The sequence below is a fragment of the Theropithecus gelada genome, chromosome 1 (genome assembly GCF_003255815.1).
Source record: "Theropithecus gelada isolate Dixy chromosome 1, Tgel_1.0, whole genome shotgun sequence".
Classification (NCBI taxonomy): Eukaryota; Metazoa; Chordata; class Mammalia; order Primates; family Cercopithecidae; genus Theropithecus; species Theropithecus gelada.
In genome coordinates, this window is record NC_037668.1 from 216,077,282 (window position 1) to 216,100,990 (window position 23,709).

Consider the following 23,709-nt stretch of genomic DNA (forward strand, 5'->3'; position numbering starts at 1 on the left):
TCTGAAATGTTCAGCTTCCTTAACGACGGCAACCTTTCCGACAGTGGAAATGAAAGCCGGAATAATAGAAAGTTTACTCGAGGGAAACTACCACATTATACTTATGAAGGCTTACATTAAATTAGCACATACAGGCATACGTACTTGTAGAGTTAGGTTTTGAAACAATTACAAAGCAGTAAAACCTAGGTGAAAAAAAAAACCCAAAAAACCTCAATAGGCTATCCCCCACTGATTTGGAGTAAGCTGTTCAAAAATCACCTTGTAAAATGCAGAAGTTGGAAACTAGGGCAGCCTGCATGAACTTAAAAAATTACACATTCTCCTGTGCTCAGATTTAGGAATATATTTTCCCTTTCAAGGATTTTGTTAAGCCTAATCCATGAATGTGAAAATAAAAATATGGGTCATCAATGATGAATGAGTGCAGCTTTCTTGAATCTAAATAAGCAATGGCAAAGATCACATTTAGAATTCAACAGAAAGAATTCAGCAGCTCCCTGTCCTTTTTAAAATAATGTAGCTAAAGGAGCACCAGAACTCAACAATTTAAAAATACAGTGTTATTAACAAGAGTGAAAGCGTTTTAGTCTTATTTCAATTAAGATTTTGACTTTAATGCATACAATTTAGTCACAAGTAAGACCAATTAAAAGTCTAGCATTTGTTTGATGCTTTGTAGGATCATAACCCAAATGACCTACAGATGCCCAGCCAGGGCTCATTAGGTCCCTGTGGCTATTGGTTATTCACTAATACGGGTAAGGCTCTGTCTAATTGGCTTACTTACTTGCCATATAGTGCTAATGAGGGAAAGTTGGGGTCACTTTTAAACTGGGTGTCTAAGACAGTCATCCAGCAAATGTATGACTGTAGTCACAAAGGGAGCAGATGAGTGGATGTAGAGGGCTGAGCACTGTCACTGTGACCAAGAGTCCACTCCAAGAGCATGCTTTGTATTGCCTTTACAGACAAAAGGGAACAGAAAGGAAACAATGTGGATAAAAAGATAGGGAAATCGAGAAATTTAATTTTAAAATCTCATGGGGAGAAAATCTGAAGATCTATTTCTCTATATGATTTGAATGTCCCTCAAGATTCATCTGTTTAAACTTAATCCTCACTGTGGTGGTATAAAGAGGTGGGGTCCTTGGGGAGTGACTGAGTCATGAATGTATTGGTGTCTTGTAGCAGGGGCTGAAAGGAACCAGCTTCGACTCTTCTTTGCCCTTCTGTCTTATCCGCCACGTGAGGACACAGCATTTGTTCCCTCTGGGGGATGCGTAGCAAGGCGCCATCTTGGAAGCAGAGAGCAGCTCTCAGCAGACACTGAACCTGCTGGTGCCTTGATCTTAAACTTCCAGACCCCCGAACTGTGAGAGAGTAAGTGTCTGTTCTTTATAAATTGCCCAGTCTCAGTTATTTTATTATAGCAGCATAAACTATCATCTATCTATTAATATCTATCTTTCTGTGTATCTGTCATCTACCTACCTATCTTCTTTCTTTTCTCTTTCTTTCCATCTATTTCTGTCTCTATCCACCTATCTATCTTTCTTTTATCCATATCTACCTACCTACCTATCATCTATCTATATCTATCTACCTGCCATCTATCTGTCTATCTATCTATCATTTATCCATATCTTTCTATGTATCTGTCATCTAACTATCTACCTACCTGTCTGCCTACCTACTATCTATCTGAAGAATCCAAAAAGGAAAGAAAATTCTTGACACATGAATGCTCTGGCAAAACAAAATAAAACCTCATAAAAAAGTTTTGTTATCAGCTCCTTAAAGTTATCACAAAACATTTATGGGTGGCACAGACTAAGCTCTATGTTTAATCACTTGTAGGTTTGTGTGCAGGAGAGAAGGGACGGGGAGGAAAATACATGTTTGATTCGAACAGACTGAAAGCTTGCAACACCAGCTGAGCAGGGCTGTGTTAACACCCCAAGCCCACAGTGTGCTGGACCATCAGGAGACAGAGACACAGCATGGAGGTCCCCAAGCTCTAGGATGAATTTCTTTCTCTGGTTGTATAACTGGACTGATGACTGGCAATAAGGAGTGCTCTATCACACAACATGGTGATAACAGTTAATAACAATGTATGAGATTGTATTCTTGAAACTTGCTAAGGAAGTAGATTTCAAGTGCTCTCACCACAAAAAATAAGCATATGAAATAATGCGTATGTTAATTAGCTCAACGTAGCTAATGTATACAGATTTCAAAATATGTTGCACATGATCAATATATGTAACTTTTACTTTTCAGATAAAATCGATTTAAAAGATTAAATTTTGTTTTTAAAGACCAAACAGCACCTAGTGACAGAGTTTAGCCTATAAGTGAAATCGTCATTTGTATGGTCACTCTCTCTTAGCAGATAATGTCAGTAGCAACAATTGCCTGAGCCTTTTCATGCCTGTCACGTTTACCACTGAATGTTTGCTATCCCTCTTCTTTTTAGAACCAAGCTCTCATGACTAGCCCCTCTTTTTTCATTTGGGTTGCAATTCATCATGCTGCATAGCTAGGAATGTGATTTCTGTTATCTTTCTTGTCTACCCCAGGAGACTGTCTCTTCTCCAGTGTACTTCAGGTTTCTGATTTCATTGTATTGTTTTCCTATAGAAATTGCATATAAAAACCGATTTGAATAACTTCCTTCCTGTTTCAGGCCATAGAGCAGTTTTTGCTTATTTCTATTTTTGGATGGGCACACTTCCTATTGCTGAATGCTCTAGCCATCAAGGGGGTCTGTAAAGACTCCGCATTTCTTAAAAACCAGCACAGCCTGAATTCTCCGAATTTCCATCCACTGAGCATGGCCACTGCACTACAAAGAAGGTCTGTTACAAGAGGTTTGATTGAGAATCTACCTCTCTCAGTGTGGGATGAGGAACGGTCATTTTAATTTAACTAATGTATTAAAGTTTAAAGTTTCTAAGTTGAATTTTCTAGTTTATTACTAAATATTTTAAAATAACACTTATTACTGTAAGTCATTGATTCCGAAACATTTAGTCTTCACTTTTTAACATCCCTGACATTGCAATGCATCTTATGATTGCTACAGACCAGGTGGCAAGTTGTGACAAAGTTGTCACTGCGTTGTTCCTGGTGGCATGACAGAGCTCTTGAAGTTTCCCAATATTCAGTCAACAAACCATTTAAGGACCCTTTGAGGAAGGAATACAAGATCTGGTCATTGTCCGAATATCTTGCTTCGACATATTCTGGTACGCTTCAAAAACAAGCAGGATGGAATTCTGATTAGAAACAAAGAGACAACAGTAACGCATTCTGTTTCTTAAAGCTACATAGCACCATGGACATCCTTGGTGGTACAGAGACAACGCTGAGTGGAAAGCATGGGCAATAACCGCTGTTGCAAAAAGTGATTCAGAAACATTGGACTGTGCTGATGTTTTAGGAATTTCTTGATCACTTTATTTCACTTATCACTTGGTCTTCTCTACCAAAATCTTAACTCTTTGAAGTTAGGGGAAGGCTCATGTCTTAGTCAACTTCCTCTCTTTAAAGCCCAACTTGTTGGCACATGACAGATAGTCAAGGAATAATTGTTGGATTAAACATTAATGAACAATGGAGAAAAAGTAGATGGTAAGACCAACCAGGGTAAAGAGATGAAGGTGAAAGGGAAAATACTATGTGTAAGGCTTAAAAATGGACTTGGTCAGGCATGGTGGCACACGCCTGTAGTCCCAGCTACTGGGGAGGCTGAGATGGAAGCATCACTGGAGCCCAGGAGTTCAAAGGTGCAGTGAGCTACTACAGTGCCAGTGTTCTACAGCCTGGGCGACAGAGCAAGACATCATCTCTCTCTCTCTCAAAAAAAAAAAAAAAGGATGAAAAAGAGCTTGTAAATTGACAAGGGAAATACATAAGGGTATTTCAGGCACAGGGAAAAGCATATTTTGAGAAACACGGCCCTGAAAAAGTAGGTTGTGTTTGGGAATCACAAATTAAATTAGATACTTGAAAAGTCAATTATAGTAAATAGTAAGAATGAGACTGAAACAAGAGATTTCAGACCCTGAGGTTTCAAATGCCTTAAAAAAAAAAAAAAACACGCATGTGGACTTAACTTCTATGTCACTGATTCCAAATCTTTTATGACATTTATTTCACTCATCATTTTATCATCCAACCATGAATAAACAAAAGTCTGCTTTTTTTTCCAAAAGGAAATTTATGTTTTCTGACTTCATTTTAATTGTTGCTAGGCTACAGAGGCATTAAATATTGTAGTCATATTATAGAAAGCACAATGAATTGTTATGGTTTTGGTAGACAAACAAATAATTCTTAATTTTCACTTTAATTGCAACAGTAATTATAACATACAAAAATGAAAAGTACAGTGGTATCCTCAAGGGATAATATTTTGCTTAGGACTAAAATATACAACCAGAAATAAAAATTGTGTTAGTAATATAAAAATTCAATAATATGACTGTGCTATTACTAGGATCAGGTTTGGTGAGAAGTAAGATATCAAAGGCATTTGCTGGGAGGCATGAGCAGAGAAAACAGTACTTAAGAGAATTGTTGGCCAGGCGCGGTGGCTCACGCCCGTAATCCCAACACTTTGGGAGGCCAAGGTGGGCAGATCATGAGGTCAGGAGTTTGAGACCAGCCTGGTCAATATGGTGAAACCCCATCTCTACTAAAAATACAAAAATTAGCCAGGGGTGGTGGCATGCACCTATAATCCCAGCTACTTGGGAGGCTGAGGCAGAAGAATCACTTGAACCAGGGAGGCGGAGCTTGCAGTGAGCTGAGATCGCACCAAGGCACTCCAGCCTGGGTGACGGAGCGAGATTCTGTCTCAAAAAAAAAAAAAAAAAAAAAAAGAATTGTCACGATTACTCCTAGTAAGCCAAGTGGTGGCAGCAAGTGGCACATCCCGCAGGAACATGGATTTGAAGAAAGCAGAGGATTTCAATGACAATCTCACATCTCATTTAGCTTGTTTCTGAAGTCTACCAATGAAAATCATGTATCAGACAATGAGAAGCCATTTCACTTATACTCCACTTTCAGCTTTTAGACTCAGTCTGGTCAAGACTTATAAAATGCAAAAACAAAAATGAAAGCTGTATGAAAGCAATAGAAAGCCTTGATATTTATAAAACAAATTTATTTAAATAAATTTTTATAAAGTAACTTTCCAAAAATACCAAATGACTGAAATCATACCAAGTATATTCTATGAATATACATAATGAAAATAACAAAGGACAAATAGAACAATCTCCAAATGTTTGAAAAATAAGATTTACATTTCTAAATAGGCCACAGTACAAAGTAGACTGCAGTAGAAATCAGAAAACTTTTTGGAGAGAAAAATAATTTAGAAATTTATGTCATATTGAAAATAGAGAGATGCAGCTAAAGCAGTAGTAAGAGGAAATATTGTAGCTTTGTTATAGGTGTGAAGTAAAAGATTCAATATTGTCAATGCCAATTTTCACCAAGTTTATCTACAGAGTCAGTGTAATTCTAATACGATTTCAATAGTTTTATGATAAGATGTTTCTAAAATTTATTTCAAAACCTGGAGGTCCAAGAATAAGGCAGTTCTAAAAGTGAAACACAAAGATGAAAGTTACACCATCTGTAACACATATTACAAAGGCAAGATAAACAGTATGGCATTTGTCCTGGGATAAATAAGTAGACTAAGAAAATACAGTAAAGAATTCAAAGACAGAACTAAAACATAGTCACTTAATTTTTAACAACGATGCCTTGAACATGCTGTGAAGAAGTTTTTTTAAACAAATGACCCCCCATTTGTATAAAAATTAACCTTTACTGCTACTTCATACCATAAGCAAAAATAAAGTCCAGACTTAACACAGACTTAAGTCTGAACAGCAAAATAATATAGTATCTAGAACAGAACAAACAAGAAAATCTCCATGACCTTGTAATGATAAATAGTTTTTATACAGGATGCAGTGAGCATCAACAATAAAGGAGTAATTAACAAATCAGATTTCATTAAAACTAAGAATTTCCATTTATGTAAAGACATCATTGGAAGAGGAGTGAAAAGGCAAGCCTCAAATGGATGAAGATACTTGAAATACATATATCCAACAAAGGATTAAAATCTAGCCTAATCATCAATAAGAATGGGCCAATAAAAACAGCAACAATAACACTGGGCAAAATACTTGCAGAGGCACCTTCCCCAAGAGAATATGGAAATGGCCAATAAGCATATGAGAAGATGCTCATATAATTAGCCATCAGAGAAATGAAAATTAAAGATACAACATGATACCTATCCACCAGAATGGCTAAAATAAAAAGAACAAGGTGCCGAGTTTTGCAAGGATGTGGAGCAAGCAGAACATTAACATAGTGTTTGTGAGAGTGTCAATTGCTACAACCACTTAGAAAACGGACTGACCAATATCTATTGAAATTGAACATATATATAGCCTATTAGATCAGCAATCCTAATCCTAAGTATATACTCAACAGAAATGTGTATGTGTAGGCATCTGAAAGACATGTACAAGAATGCTCACAGCAGCACTATATATAATAACCCAAACTAGGAAAAACCCAAACATCTACTATCAGTAGAACAGATCCATTGTATTATATTCATACAATGGAATACTATACAACAATGTAAAATAAACCACTGTTTTATCCAACATGTATTGGTCTTATAAACATAAAACTGAGCCAAGGAATCCAGACACAGAATTCTGCGATTCTATTTATATAAAGCTCAAAGAAAGATAAAGGTAATCTATGGTAGAGGTCGAAATAGTGGTTCCCTCTGCGGAGGGCATTGACTGCAAGGGGGATTGAGAAGGCTTTCTGAGATGTCTGCAATGTTCTACATCTTGATCTGTGAAGGTGTTATGTGGATGTGTTTACTTTGTGAAATTCATTGAGCTATATATTTAATACTTGTGCCTTCTATTGCATGCATGATATTCCTTAGGCATCCGCACACCTGCATGCAATTTGGGTGAACATGTAAGTTGATAATAACCATGTGGTCGAAGATCTCTTTGGCAGCTGTGTGGAAGATCAGATGGTGAAAGAGGAAAGGTGACAAAGGCTTGAGCAAAGTATTAACAGACCTGAAATAAGGCAGGTGGGTGAGGAGGAAATGTGGTATCTAGAAGACAGACAGAGTGGGTAGAGTCTATAGACCGTGGCTCCTTAGATGTGGCGTATAAGAGTGCAGAGTTGAGTTTCTAACGTGAATGACTGAGCAGATGGACATTTATGTACAGGGACAGATGCTGTGTTGGTGCAGGGAGGGAAAGAAAGCACGTGAGCTGAGTCAACACGTTGCATTTGAGATGTTTATATGAGGGATATAGGCGGAGATGGTTAGGAAGTGAAATTAAGAAAACTGATTAGTAAAACCCGTTTTGAATTTACAGAGACTCTTGTGTAAAATTAAATCCCTCCCTGGGTGCAAGGACTTCATGAGGGCTAGGTTTCAAAAGCACCTCCCCTGCAAGCCACAGTTTGAGACCTTGAAGAGATGGTTTCTGACTTCCGAGTCAAGGAGAGAGGCAAAGCGTGGGGAGCAAAAGGAACAGGAATGACCTGCACACCACCCATCAGGGGAGCCTTGGCCAGCTGTCTCACTTCTCCAGCCTGCCTGGCCTTTTCTGGGCCTACTTACACCTGCACTAAATCTTTACCATTTATTGGGAAGCCATGCTTTTATTCTTTTTCACAACATATTTGATTAGTTTCTACATTCAGTAACTCTTACAGCTGAAATTGCTCATGGCTCATTTTATATTTACCTATTTTTTTTGTGTGAGATATTTCTGGAAAAAACTTTCTAGAATTTTGCTAAAAGACTAGAATCCCTCCCTGCAAAAAAAGATAACTCTTAAGCAAGATATTCATTCACAGATTTAAAATAGTCTCATAAAATTATTTCTAAAATGCACTGTTATTTAATATATGTCTACCAAAGGACAAGAGTAGAGAAATACAATAACTGTATTTTAAAGATTTATACATGTTCTACATACAGCATACACATCATGTGCATTACTAAGAGCCAGAGAGGCCTACTATCGCTACCTAGAAAATAGCTATGAGAAAATAGGGTCCTGCTTATTGCTTTACTCCTATGAAGGAAAATAATTTGTTTTCATATTTTGATAAGAAGTCTTATTACATATCAACAGAACCTAAGTTGTTGTAGTATCTACATATGCTTGGAAATTCAAACACTTCTTTTTCTGTGAGATGCAATTACTATAATGAAATTTTAATGTATAGTTCACAATAGAAACATAAACCAGGCCTTTATTTGTGCATTTGTCAATCGCTATTTACAGTAGCAAATATTCAGCAACTCCTAAGAAAATCTGTCAGGCTTCCTAATATCCCCCAGTTTTAACTTTTGGTTGAGTTTACAAGATTTAGCATGGGCTATGGCAAGAAAGAGAGCTATGGATGTCTCAGGCTCCCTCCTTCTCTTCCTAACACATCGGCTTTTTATCCTGCCGGGATAATCAAACGCAAAGAGATGCTACTAAACTCCATGAGGAAAATCATCTGCAAATACAGGACCCTCAGTTAACCAAAAGTAATCAATTCCTCAGAAAAAAAAGTGTTGTCTAACAAATTATCAGATAGTGAGAATCCAATTTTACATTTTTTAAAAATAGGAAAAGTAAGAATACATTTGTAAGCCACATTGATTGTTATCTGTCAATCCACTGAACTAGGCACTTACACGTTCTTCACACACATTCTGCTGCACCCAGGTAGCACAGCACAGCTTTTCAAACATACGACTATCTCATGTTTTATTTTCCTGTGCGTAGAAAACGTGTGCATGGTGATAGGGACATGTGCGTAGCCAAGCTCATGTCTTCTATATGTCTGTGACTTTCAATATGCTTTATCACTTCCAATTTTTCTTCTCCAGAAGGAAGGGCCACTGGGGCTCACTTATTTGATTCCTGTTCTGTTCCATTTTTAGAAGGAATTGCCACTTAAAAATGTGGGGAAGATGACAAGCAAAAAATGCACAATCTGTTTAAATAGCACAAACATGAGCTGTAACGCCATCAGGTGGAACATGAATGACTCACTGAGGTCAGTGCCCTGTCCTCTTCTAGGGACACCCGGCAGCTTGAACATTTTCACTGACTCAAACATGCCTTTCAGAGGCTTACACTTTGGATAATAAATTCCAGGTAACAATTTTTACAAAACAGTAAAAACTATTTGGACGTGAGAGCTCAATTCTGTTGAGATTACAGCAAAATAAAGTTATTTTGGAATTATTTTCAGTCTTCATGAGATTGTGAGAAAAATTGCAAAGTGGCTATATAAATGGTGTTCTCCTGTGGAATTGTCTTAAAACTCATGAATCAGGCAATGTTTCATAGACTCCAGGACCTGACTATATTATTTTTTAAATAGAGAGCATGAAAAGAATTTTCATTTGGCAGGCAAGAGAAAAGTAGAGATCCAGTGTGTATTCTGATGAGAAGTGGTTCTTCTCTGTAATCACACCGTTGAAATGTTCAGAAAGGGAAAGATTCTTCTTTCTAGTTTATCATCATTTATTGGCCAGTAGATTATTTTGCTTACACTAATAGGCAACAGTTTTTTAAATCCCAATATATTAGTTAGTTCCTCCACTTAAAAACTTTAATCGAGCTGTTTTTCAAAGGAGATGCAAATGTACTATGTACTAAGTGAAATGTACTAAAAATATTATATATTATTTTAAGGGAAATTAAAAGTATCTTAACAGAAAGCCCAGTGGTAGAGTAGCATATCAACCTTGGTCTTACCCTTTAATTTCAAGGCTTCTAATACCTTTGAATCAGCTGTTACATCACTCACTAGCTTGATTTCAATATTTTGTGAAGTCAGTTGGAGCAACTTTTCAAAAAGACGTTGACCCTGGAAAAAATATTCAGAGACAAAGAAAGTCAGAAAACCTAAATGTTTACCAATTTAGACAGGCAAAAATAAACTCATAAAAATCTATTCATTCAAATGTTAAAAAGGCAAGCATTTCAACAATTGGTATTCAGATTTACGAATTCTTTCAAAAGAGTTTCTATCAATAGAGTAGTAGCATGAACACAGATTGTGGTTTTTTGAGGGTATTGTGCAATTAAACAATTATTACAATAATAATTCCATTGCCACAATGCAAATCTACCCTTTTCTGCTTTTTGGATCTGCAGTTATCTACACACAAAGAGGCAGCAAAGATTAAGCAGTTGTGGTTTGGCCCAAAGAGACCTAGATTCCAGCTGGTTTTCCAATTTGCAAGCTGTTTCTTAATCTCACTAATCTCCAGTTTCTTCCTCTGCAAAATGCAGATAATATTAATATTTACTTCAAAAGGTTTTTGTGAGATTAAAGAATAGTAAGTAAGCATTCTTTAAGTATTAGCTATTAAGAGGGAAATTATGGTTACTAATCAGTGATTTACCTGAATTCATGTTGTTTAAATGTATTTTAATGAATCAACTAATGTTCTACCTAAAAATAACTGAAATAAAAAACAAAATCAAAACTAAAAGTTTTTCAGCCAGGCATGGTGGTTCATGCCTCTAATCCCAGCACTTTGGGAGGCTGAGGCAGGTGGATCACTTGAGGCCAAGAGTCTGAAGAACAGTCCAGCCTGGCCAACCTGGTGAAACCCTGTCTCCACTAAAAATACAAAAATTAGCTGGGCATGGTGATGTGCACTTGTAGTCCTAGCTACTCAGGAGGCTGAGGCAGGAGAATTGCTTGAACCTAGGAGGCAGAGGTTACAGTGAGCCAAGGTTGCACCAGAGCACTCCAGCCTGGGTGACAGAGCGAGACTACATCTCAACAAACAAAAACAAACAAACAAATAAAGTTTTCCTTATAAGATTTTCAAAAGCATATAATTTTTAGAATAAGTTTTAATCTCAGGCAGACTGAATAACAGTAGGTCCACAGTCATTGCATTATCTCAGGTCGCTGGATTGCACCATTATCCTATTTATCATCCTTTGTATGTTTTAATAGACTCCCATCTGTCTCCTTATGATAAAAGGAAAATGGTCTACTGTTACTGATTTTTTAGATTTTTGCTGTTCGGTCACAAACTCAAATGCCTTCAGGAGCTAAACAGAGAATAAGGCTTTGGTCTTAATGGCCCCACAGCGGCAAGGTCTTACCTTACTCTGGTAAGAAGGGACTGTGGATAATGATACGGAATGGGTTTGGTGACTGGGAAGAGAGAATGGTAGAAATGTGGAGGTAGAGTGGTGATTCCTGCAATTCAGAGGCTCACACCTGTAATCCCAGCACTTTGGGAGGCAAAGGCGGGCAGAACACCTGAGGTCAGGAGTTTGAGACCAGCCTGGTCAACATGGGGAAACCCAGTCTCTACTAAAAATACAAAAATTAGCTGGGCATGGTGGTGGGCGCCTGTAATCCCAGCTACTCTGGAGGCTGAGGCAGGAGAATTGCTGGAACCTGGGAGGTGGAGGTTACAGTGAGCTGAGATTGTGTCACTGCACTTCAGCCTGGGTGACAGAGTGAGACTCAAAAAACAAAAAACGAGAAACAAAAAAACAAAAAAACAAGAAAAACAAAAAAAAAAAAGAAAAAAAAACAGAAACAAAAAAACAAAACAAAAAAACAAGAAACAAAAAAACAAAAAACAAAATGAGTGAATGTAATTCAGAAAGCATTAGGAGGCCTTACTGCAGATCTCTGCATAGAGTAGGGTTTAATACCTTTGGAAATGATTACATTTTGAATGTCTTCACAAAAATTATTGTATGGGGAGATAACACACAGAAGATGAGAGATTTAATAGAAATTCTACCTCAAGCCTAAGTAGAGAAACTCTCCCCAAGCCCAGCATCATTACAGTGAGTACCATAATTAAAAATTGTAGGATTCCTCGGTGTAAGTAATCAGCACATACTAAAAGTAAAAATAAGCTTTATTTAATGACAAACAAAAAAACAAAAAAACAAGAAACAAGAAACAAAAAAAAAAAAAACAAGAGAAAACAAGAAAAAACAAAAAAAAAAAAAGAAAAAAACACAAAAAAACACAAAAAAACAAGAAAAAACAAAACAAAAATCAAAACAAAAAAAAAACAAGAAAAAAAAAAAACCAGAGAAAAGAGGAAGGGAAGGGAAGGCGAAGGGGAAGGGGAAGGGAAGGGAAGAAGGGGCTGAAGATCAAGACCCTGAAGCTTTGGGGGGTTAGGAGGAAGAAGCTGGTGTTCTTGTGCTGCGGCGACAGCTGACAGCAGGCGGGAGTATCTGGCACATCCAGCTGTGCTCTAGCCTGGAGTTGGCTGGCACAGCCATCGTTCCATAACCCCTGGGTGTTGGAGGACAGAGTGGAAGTTGCACTGTTGCACCTGTGCCATGCATGGAGGCTTCCATTTAGTTTAAGTGTAGAAATAAAAGTTGCTCAAAGTGGAGCTCATCAAAAGTGATTAAATTTCTCTATGCTCCAAAAGCCTGGAGGAAGCCTCACCACAAACCAGGTATTCTGGTGTGGTATGTTGAGTGCATCAGATGGTTATTAACTTATTTAAAAAAGAGGCAGAGGGTGAGCTTATCCTTGTAATCCCAGTGCTTTGGGAGGCCAAGGTGGAGGAATCACTTGAGCCCAGGAGTTCAAGACCAGCCTGGGAAATATCGGGAGACCTTGCCTCTACAAAAAGTTAGAAGAAAATAGCCAGGCATGATGGTGCACGTCTATAGTCCCTGCTACTCAGGAGGATGAGGTTGTGCTTGAGCCTGGGAGTCTGAGGATGCAGTGAGCCATGATTGTGCCACTGCACTCCAGCCTGGGCAACACAGCTAGACCCCATCTCCAAAAAAAAAGAAAAAAAAAAAAAGAGGCAGGAGAGGAGAGGGAGGGTGAGAGAGAGAGACAGAGACAACTGGACAGACAGAGAAGGACAGGAAAGAAAAGCAAGCCGGTGCTGATTTGCTGATTTCAGTGTCTATGTAAATTTTAAATTTACTGGGTAGAGGTAGGGGCCTGGATGGTGAGAGGCTCAGGCACAAGATGTGAGGGAGAATCCACATCAAAGGGCTTTGTGGTTCTTGGATAGAGTTGACACCAACAATACTTCCTTGTCAGCTTTGGCACTCCTCCAAGGAGTCCGTTCTACCCTTACTCCATTGAAGGTTTGGCGATGTGTGCGTGGCCCAGATTTCCAGAACCTAGACTCATGTCATCACGTGTTCATGTAAGTCGTTTGCATTTTTTCCTTTCATACAAATAAACACTCTGTGTGTTCCGTAAGGCCCCATGGTCAGCGGGCTCGTAGTTTTTGGCCAATTCATTTATTTTTCCTGTTAGTTAACGGAATATATTTGGCACGGCTGAAACATTCAAGAGACCATCTAACTTATCTGTATTTCTGGCTCTGTGCCTTCAATTGATTTCCACTGTGTTATTTTTGTGGGACTTAAAAGACAACCAGAACTCTCACAGATGAATGAAAATAGAAATTCCAAAATCTACAGATACTGGCAGACTGTCATTAAATAAAGCTTATTTTTACTTTTAGTATGTGCTGATTACTTACACCGAGGAATCCTACAATTTTTAATTATGGTACTCACTGTAATGATGCTGGGCTTGGGGAGAGTTTCTCTACTTAGGCTTGAGGTAGAATTTCTATTAAATCTCTCATCTTCTGTGTGTTATCTCCCCATACAATAATTTTTGTGAAGACATTCAAAATGTAATCATTTCCAAAGGTATTAAACCCTACTCTATGCAGAGATCTGCAGTAAGGCCTCCTAATGCTTTCTGAGTTACAGTCACTCATTTTTTTTTTAAATTTAAATTTAAATTTTAATGTTTGGGACAGAGTCTCACTCTGTCGCCCAGGCTGGGGTACAGTGATGTGATCTCGGTTCACTGCAACCTCCGCCTCCTGGGTTCAAGTGATTCTCCTGCCTCAGTCTCCCATGTAGCTGGGACTACAGGCACCTGCCACCACGCCTGACTAATTTTTGTACTTTTAGTAGAGATAGGGTTTCACTATGTTGGCCAGGCTGGTCTTGAACTCCTGACTTCAGGTGATCTGCTCCCCATTGGCCTCCCAAAGTTCTGGGATTACAGGTGTGAGCCACTGTGCCCGACCTCACTCATCTTTTTTTTTTTTTTTTAATAAGAAATAACAAAGGTGCCTTGGCTGTTAAACATCAGCAATATAAAACCTTGCCCTTGCTAGTAAAGAACATTAGCCAACATTTCAGACTTAGATAAATCATCTCAAAGACCATCAGTGTCTCAGGGACGCTGAGCTACTTTAGACCAATTTGTAAATGAAGTCTGTAAAAGCCTTATGATGTACAGTAGAGTCATATGCAGGAAGCTGTACCCCCAAAATAGAGATCCAGCTCAGCCCCTTTGTGACTTTAAGAGGATGCTTCAGGTAGGAGACCCTTTCAATCCTGTAGAGGAGGAAATAAACCTGTTTATCTACCCTCCTAGGTTCAACGGCTGGGCCCAGGAATCAAACTGATGAAAAACTATCAAGAGAGAACCCACGTTTTAATCATGTACACACAAAGTTTTAATTACGTGCATACAAGGGAATCCCGCAAAGAAACGAGACTCAAGGAGGTGGCCAGATGATTGAGGCTTAACTACTGTCTTAGGCTAAGCAAAGGAAAGTGACTTTGGGGCTTCCAGGTGGGGAAGGCAAGTTATAAGAAGGTGAGGAGAGGTATGGTAAATAAGGTTTGTTCTGCCATCCAGGTAAGAGCCTCTCAGGTGATGACAGCTGTCTCCAGCAGTCCCTCTCTTCCTTGTACATAGCCATCAGTTTTATGCAGTTAGAGAAAGGTAAAACAACACTCTTCCCGCACTGCTGGTTCTCAATTCCCTATAGCTCAAGATAATCCATACGCTAAAGGGGTCTATTTTGGGATGGCATCTTCTGGTCCCTTTCAATCCTGAAAGACTGGTGGGTCATAAATACTGCTTGCTTCTGTTGACCCAAAACAACTGGTAGAGAGGATGAAATGCCCAAATACAATGTGAAGGAAATAAGCAAAACGACCAAAGAGAAACCCAAAGTTATGTTAGTGAAACTTAATTCTGAGGCTTATGTAGACTCTACTGCTGGTTTTCAAGCTTGTTTTAGCAGTCGAACTCTTAGTGCAAATAAAAAGGTAAGCGAAACATCTCCAATCCCTTCCTTCCCTCCAGGGCAGAGTCCGCAGGGCTCCACAGAACACAGAGGGAAAAACCACTGAATTTTACTCCACATCGTAATGAGAACCTTCAGGATACTGAGATTTCCTACAAACTGAGAAGGCTGTAGCTCCACTTAGATCAATAATCAACCAATCTCTTCATCTTACAAATGAGGACACAGAGGTACAAGAAAACTGAGTGACGTGCTGATGGCCACATGGCTTGCTAGTGGCAAAGTCAGGCCTAGAACATATCTCTCTCCTTCCTGATGCAGCACAGTCCTCCCTGAATGATAATTTTTGTTATGTTAAAGTTAGAAAAGGAAGGGGTATTCAGAAAGAAAGTTACTCCTCAGTCTCTCCCACTCTTTCCATTCCCAGCTACGGTCAAGTAGACAGACTCTCCCAAGCCAAGCAGTGCTGGGGCTGAGGGACACTCAATGACCAGCAGACTCAGGTTCTAGGGAGTCCAGAGGCCTGCAGAACAATTCTTAGCCCTATAAGAGTGTTCCAGAGTTGCCTGTTCTCCAAGAGGTGGTGCAGGAGCCAAGGCCACCTCCCTAAACCCAAAGCTGGGTATATGAGGGAGAGGCCTTCTTTGGTTGCCCCAGTGGGGAACTAGTAAACCATTCAATGCTGCATCTCCAGTCTTTACCTTCCTTCACCTGAAGGATGGAAGCCACTAATAACCTGATAAAGTTAAATATCAACACATTTAAAGAGAACCAGTAATAAGAAGGAAGATGCTTAACACAATGAGCACCTGGTGATCCAGGCTCCTGGAGAAGATGGAAGTTAGAACTGAAACACAGTATGTGAACTCAAGGATGGTCAAGTGTGTCTGGTACTAATACTCGACGACTGCAGAACTAACTTACAGGAGTAATTAAAGAACCATACGGCCATTGTTGAAACCTGAATTTGTGGCCTGAAGATCAAATGCAAGAAATATTTCAAAGTACACATGTGCATGTAACACACACATACACACGTAAACATAAGGAGAATCAGGGGAAAAGGCTGATATATAAATAGAGGAGATATAACACGTGGCTTATAGGCATACTGGACGAGGAAAAGAAGCAAAAAGATTAGGTTTGCAAATAATACAAAAAACAATCCAAGTTGAGGAGAGAACTAAATGTACAAGCTGAAAAGATACCTGAAGGTGAGGGCAAATTTGATGTAGAAAGAAACATAGAGCCATATTCCATAAAATTAATTAACATCAAGGAGAAAGAACAACTTTTCACCAAAAAAGAGTTACCCGTCAAGGAAAATGGATCAGATAGACTGGCACAGATCTACCCAGCTGTAAGTACGTGGTCGTACAGCCTACTGAAGACAAAGGCTGAGGCCCAAGAATCCTTTACACACTCAAGAATGTTACCTGCCAGGGTGAAAGAAATATTTGCATATATATACAGACTTAGAGACTATCTTGCTTACTTAACCCATATGGGGAACATATCCATATTTAAAGAAAAACTGTAACCAAACAGTAAATAACACTGAACACCATAAAAGAAGATGAGGGGAGAATAAGTGGGGAACAGTATGATATGTATATGTGTTTCAAGCACTAAATGTGGGTTTTTGAGATGGAAGTCACACATTACAGGGGAAGGTCTACTGAGAATCAATTACATGCACTCTCAATGGGAGTGATATTACCCCAAAGGGACTGAAATAGTGTCACTCTTTTGATGACTAACACACAGATACACATAGAACACATGTACAATATATCTGTGATATTATAATACCATGGGAGGTAGTATTAAGAAAAAATGTATTAGAAGGCTCCTGAGGAAGATAATAATGAAAACCAGGTTGAGAAATGCTGATCTGTAATCAACAGGACAAACAATCTCAGTAAAAGACTAAAAATGCAGGTGGGCTTTAAGGTATTAGATGGGAAAAAGTGGATCATTTTTATGAAATGACACAATTTACGGTGCTTTGACAGCTGTAAACTGAGATGTACCAAAAAGCACGGCAACTAAATATATAAAGCAAAAGTTAATAGAAATGCAATTAATACACTATCACAATGTAATACTTCAAAATATATTTCTCAAAATTGGGCAGATCTAATAGAAAACAAACGAGAACATATAAAAAGTATATATGATCAATAAACTTGATTATATGTGTACTTTTATATACTTCTCACTGTATATATCAAATACCCTCAAAACAATTTTTGTTTGTGGAACATTTACAAAAATCTGTCTTGTAACTGCCATTAAGAAGCCTGAACACAAGTTATAAAGGAATATGCTACAGGCTTCATTCTCTGCTCACAATCTAAGAAAATTAGTAACAAATCATTTACATGTTTTGTGAGTATAAAACAAATCTTACCTATTTGGAAATTTAAAACTCACTCTTAGATTATCCTTATACCAAAGAAGAAAAATAAATGTATGCCTTCTCTAGAAAGCTATGAATAGGTGGGTGCCTCATAGCAAAACCATGAAAGGAGGCAGTATCTGGTGTGAAGAGAAATGTATAACCATAAATACCTTCAGTATTATTTTTAAAAATAACATAAAATCATATTCATCATATTAACATGGTAGAGGCATAAGAATGTATAAATATAAAAGGGAAATTAATCGATAACCCAGGAATGGTATGCACAAGAATTTTTGTTTCTTTTCTAAGGTCTGGGATACATGTGCAGAACGTGCAGGTTTGTTACATAGATATACATGTGCCATGGTGGTTTGCTGCACCTATCAACCCACCATCTAGGTTTTAAGGCCCACATGCACTATGTATTTGTCCTAATGCTCTCCTTCCCCTTGCCCCCATCCCCTGACAGGCCCTGGTGTGTGATGTTCCCCTCTCTGTGTCTAAGTGTTCTCATTGTTCCACTCCCACTTATGAATGAGAACATGTGGTGTTTGGTTTTCTGTTCCTGTGTTAGTTTACTAAGAGTGATGGCTTCTAGCTTCATCCATGTCCCTGCAAAGGACATGAACTCATTCTTTTTTATGGCTGCATAGAATTCCATGGTGTATGTGTACCATATTTTCTTTATTTAGTCTATCATTGATGGGCATGTGGGTTAGTTCCAAGTCTTTGCTATTATAAATAGAGGCACGAGATTTTTAGCAATAAAAAGATACTATTTCAGTTCAGTTTGAAAAAGTTAAAAAGGTTTAATCTGGCACATGTGAAGGGACCTCTATATTACAAATAAAAATGTGTTCCCAGTCAGAATTACTACACACTAATACTTTCAAAAAATCTAGGCAATTACATGTACTGTCTTGGAATGGGGGAACCTTAATCAGGCTTTTAGCAGGCTAAATAATGGCTCCCCAAAGATGGTGCTTCTGAATCTCTGGAACCTGTCAATGTTACCTTATTTGGAAACAGGGTCTTTGCAGATATTATCAAATTAAGGATCTTATGATGGGGGATTATTCGGGATTATTCTGGATTATCTGGGGATAATCCTAAATACAATCACAAGTGTACTTATAAGAGATGGGCAAAAGGGGATTTGACACAACTAGAGGAGAAGGCACTGTGAAGATGGAGCAGGAAGATATTGGAAGATGCTGGAAGCCTTGAAGGCTGGAAGGTGTAGCAGCAACCCAAGGAATGCCAGAAGCCACCAGAAGCTGGGAGAGACAAGGAATGCTGGCAGGCCCTGGAGCCGCTGGAGGGAGCATCACCCTCTGACGCCTTGGTTTTCATCCGGGGAAACTGATTTCAGACTTCCTACCTCCAGGACTGTAAAAAAATAAATTTCTGTTTCTTAAACCAAAAAGTCTATGGTAATTTGTTACAGTAGCCACAGAAAATGAATATTCAAGCTAACTATATAAAAGTAATAAAAGAGAACACAGACATATAGAATTATAACATATTTAAATAAATTATACTGCAAAAGATACTACAAAGTTTACAAATCTGGAGTAAATATTTGCTATGCAAATGAGAGATGAAGGGATAATAGCTGTACTCTACAAAAATGTGTTAAAAATTGCCTGGGTGCAGTGCTCACACATGTAATCCCAGTGCTTTGGAAGGCCATGTGAGAGGATCACTTGAGGCCAGGAGTTTGAGACCAGCCTGAGCAACATAGTGAGACTCTGTTTCTATCAAACAAAAATAATAAAAGGCCTAAAGCCCAATAAAATGCAGGCAAAGTATGAGAACAATCAATGACTAAGAAAAGGAAGCCTCTAGGGCCAACAGACATAGGGAGATGCTTTATGTAATCAAGGAAGCTCAAAGCAGCACAATAAAGAGATCTCTCTTCGTACTCAAAGAGACCGAGAAATATTTAAGAGTGTCCGCATTTCCTCTTGTCAGAGATTTGGGGAGATGATACTCTGACATATTAGCTTTCTTCCATCCAGGAATCCTACACCTAGAAATCTATCCCAGAGAAACATAAGCGCCAAATTGCAGAAGAGTATATCTTGGATATACCATTATCCTACATACATATATATATATACACATGTGTATGTGTGTATGTGCATATAAAGTTTAAATCAAAATTAAAAAGGCAATATAACTGAACATATTAAACATCTGATGCTAGTCATAAGAAAATAAGATTTAGGATTTAAGTCAAAGTGTTCTTTTGAAGCAATATACAAGCCTTGATTTTTAAAAAATTTATGCCCTAAGACAAAAGACCATATGCTATAGGAATATATATATTTTCATATTCATATATATATATATGAATCTCCTTTGGGCTTAATTCATTAATTTAATCAATTAAATTTGCTATAAGATTGATATTTATTTATTTACATTACTTATATTTATTTACTTACTTATATCTTACTGAATTTTTACTCTGTAGGATACACAAAGTTTGCCACAGATATAAGCATGAATGTTATTTCCTTGTATATTTGTCAGTGTCAACCTTTATTCTCAAATGCTCCTAGAATAGAAAGAAGTGACTTTTAAGCCAATTCACTCAACGTATCTATTTACTGGTTGCTTCCTATGTGTCAGCGACCTGAAAGCACTGGTGATATTCAAGGAGAACATGTAGATGACACATAAGCAAACACAGCCCAATATTCCAAATTCCAGGATGGAGGAAGACAGAGCAAGGGAAAAGCATAGCAGGTGTCAATAACCCAGCATAAGGCCTTAGGGAAAGTTCCCCAAAGAAAGGGAGGGAAGAAAGAATGTTCCAGGTAGAGCCTGTGGCAGAGGCCAGAAAGCAGGCAGGAGAGGAGGCTGGAGAGAGAAACGGGGGCACACGATGAAGGGCCTTGCAAGCTGCATTGAAGAGTTTGGATCTCATCTGGAAAACAATGTGGACCCTCTGAAGCATTTAACCCAGTGAAGGACACAGTCACATTTTTGCTCTCAGTAAAGAACTCTGACTGCAAACTGGAGAATGACAGTTACAGGGGAAAACTGGAGACTGAAAGAGCAATGAGGTGGGTGAAATAGGGAAATGTCAATTGCGACGAAAAAAACTGGGAAGAGCTGGCTGTGCTGGCTCATGCCTGTAACCACAACCACTGGGTCAGTCCAGGCAGGAGGATCACTTGAGGCTAGGAGCTGGAGACCAGCCTGAGCAATATAACCAGACACATTTCTAAAAATATTTAAAACCATCAGCTGGGCATGGTGGCACAGACCTATAGTTCCAGCTATTTGAGAGGCTGAGGCAGGATTGCTTGAACCCAGGAGGTTGAAGTTGAAGGTGAGCTTATGACTGTGCCACTGCTCTCCAGCCTGGGCAACAAAGCAAGACCTTGTCTCAAATTTTATATATATACACACACACACACACACATATATATATGTATATATATGAATATTTAAATATATATTAACATTTAAAATTATATATAAATTATATATATAGTATATATTTGTATATATACATATTGTATATATTTGTACATACTGAATTTTTAGTTTGTAGGACATATAAAGTTTGCCACAAAGTTTGTATCTATATACAAATTATATATATATGAGTATATATATGAATATCTATAAATTGGAAGGAATCCAGGTAGCGTTTATGAGATAACACAGTGATGAACCTGCTGATGAGGCTTGGAGCTTACGAGAGAGAGGGGAATTGGAGTGGTGGCCAGAGTATACAGATAGCTCTAAGGATGTGCCAGGAGGAATATGGAATTCCTTATCCCAAACCCAGAAGACAGTGGCTGCTTCATCTCTTCACAGATGTCCCAATGGATCAATCAGAGCTTTAGAAGTTCAGTGCCACAGACCCAGCACCTTGATTGACAGTACTCATTTTTTGGCAATAAGTCATAAGGAATATGCTTGAAACCAGCTGAGAGTATCTGGCATGGAGGCGTGCACGCTGCCCATCCATTCACCATAACAGGCTCCATCTCATTAGAGGAATTAATGAGTCTGAACAGTTCATCATCAAGGCCTTGCTTAATGATGGTTATCTCAATTATGTACCTTGTGGGCATAAACATAGCCATCCCTGTCAGGGACAGATGAAAGACGAATATGCTCATCATGCCAATCACAGGCTAGGAAATAGCAAGAGATTAATATCAGAAGTAGGAGGTTGGTAACCAGGCCCTCGGCAGCTGGAATCCTACAGTAGCTGAAAATTACCTGTGGGGTTGCTGGAGCATCCGCTCTGGCTGCAGAGGGGACAGACAACATTATCTCTGTACTGCCATTCAGCAGTGTCTAGAAGAGCACAATAGCCACAGCCTGGTGTCATTCCTTTGCTCCAGAGGAAAGAGGGGAGACCAAGGCAAGAAAGGAGCATCAGGATGTGCCAAACATCCCCAACGCTTCCACAATCACTTATTCCAAGTGGGAAGAGGACCCCACGCAGAATGGACACAGAATTCCTTCAAAACCTCCCTGCAGACTGATTCCAGCACCCCCAGGCAGAAGCCATGAGAACTTGCCACATGCTCCCTGAATATTCCATGGTCTTAACAAGGCAGCTCAGATACCCTATCCCTACATTTTGAGAGCTGATCTTGAGCAAATGGACAATAAGAAAAAAAATGCACAGATATTTACTGCAGCAGCTCATTCAGAAAAAGAGGGAAAAGGTAAATGCTTAAATGTCCAATAGAGGAAAAGTTATATTAACTTAACCTGGTATTTCTAGTATATTGTATGTTATGCAGCCAATTAAAATATGTTACCAGTGTTTCTAATAAAATGGAAAGGTGCTTATGTTGTAATGTTAACTTGAAAATTAAGATACAATTCTTTAGGCTGGGGGCAGTGGCTCACACCTGTAATCCCAGCACTTTGGGAGGCTGATGTGGAAGGATCACTTAAGGCCAGGAGATTGAGACCAGCCTGGCCAACATGGTGAAACCTCATCTCTACCGCAAATACAAAAATTAGCCAGGCGTGGTGGTGCGCACCTGTAATCTCAGCTACTTGGCAGGCTGAAGCAAGAGAATTGCTTGCACCTGGGAGATAGAGGTTGCAGTGAGCTGAGATCATGCCACTGCACTCCAGCCTGGGTGACAGAGTGAGGCCCTGTCTCAAAAACAAACAAAGATATAATTCTTTTTATATAATATGAGCCTATGTATACAAATTATGCATGAAATATCAAACTGTCAAAAACTTTTCTTGTTGGTGGCCATTTGGAGGATTTGGTTTCTCTCTAATTTCTCCATAGTTTCCAAATTTTTGATCGTGAGAGGTTATTACTAATGATAAAGGAAAAAATCTGACCTATTTGAGTGAAAGTACCAAAAAACCAAAAATGGTCATAGAAAAATAGGAAAAGCACAAATGAGGACACAGAGAAAAATTAAGCATACAAGCAAACAAACTCAGATAAGACAATCTTAAAGAAAGTAATTAATACAATTAGAAGGAATATCTTAGGTTCATGATTTACTCATGGCCATATGATTGGATTTAAAAGGAATCATAGAGGTTAAACTCTTGCTAATGATAATGCTTATGAGTTTATATTAGAATAATGATTTCCCATGGAAATATGTTGGAAAGCAAGCAAGAACATAATCAGGATTACTCAACAGATGGGGAAATGGCAGCATGAAGCAGCAGCGGGAGCATACCAAGAAAAAATAGGACCAAAATCCACCAGAGCCTGTGAGCTCTGCTGCACAGTTCAAAGCAGAGGTAATCCAACACGAGCCCATGTGCTGACAGCACCCCTCATTGTTGTTCTACTAGTCTGTGTTGTTATAAATGGTTTATTGTTTGTCTGTCTCCCTCACCACACTTTGAGCTCTATGGAGGTAGGGACGCTTATTTTATTTTCCATCCCCAGCAAACGGCACAGCACCTTGATAAATGTCTGTTCAATAAAGACACATTTAACATCATTCTGTCGCCACATTTAAAACGGGAGAATGCTAATGAACAAATAAGCATTTGCGGAGTGTTGATTTTGTGGAGCAGGGAAAAGAGGATACTTTGAAATAAAGGGACGCTCTTTCCATGAGGTTACTCTGTCTTTATGCTG

The 23,709-nt window shown here is 38.6% G+C and overlaps 1 protein-coding gene across 3 annotated transcripts in view; it reads right to left on the reverse strand.

The window, feature by feature from the left end:
• PLD5 (phospholipase D family member 5) overlaps positions 1-23,709 on the reverse strand; it is a 430,516-nt gene that overhangs the window by 178,177 nt on the left and 228,630 nt on the right. For all 3 annotated transcript variants that reach the window (XM_025394615.1, XM_025394623.1, XM_025394631.1), the window contains one exon: positions 9,855-9,966. In XM_025394615.1, the coding sequence (XP_025250400.1) occupies positions 9,855-9,966 (112 nt within the window). The remainder of the gene's footprint in view (positions 1-9,854; positions 9,967-23,709) is intronic.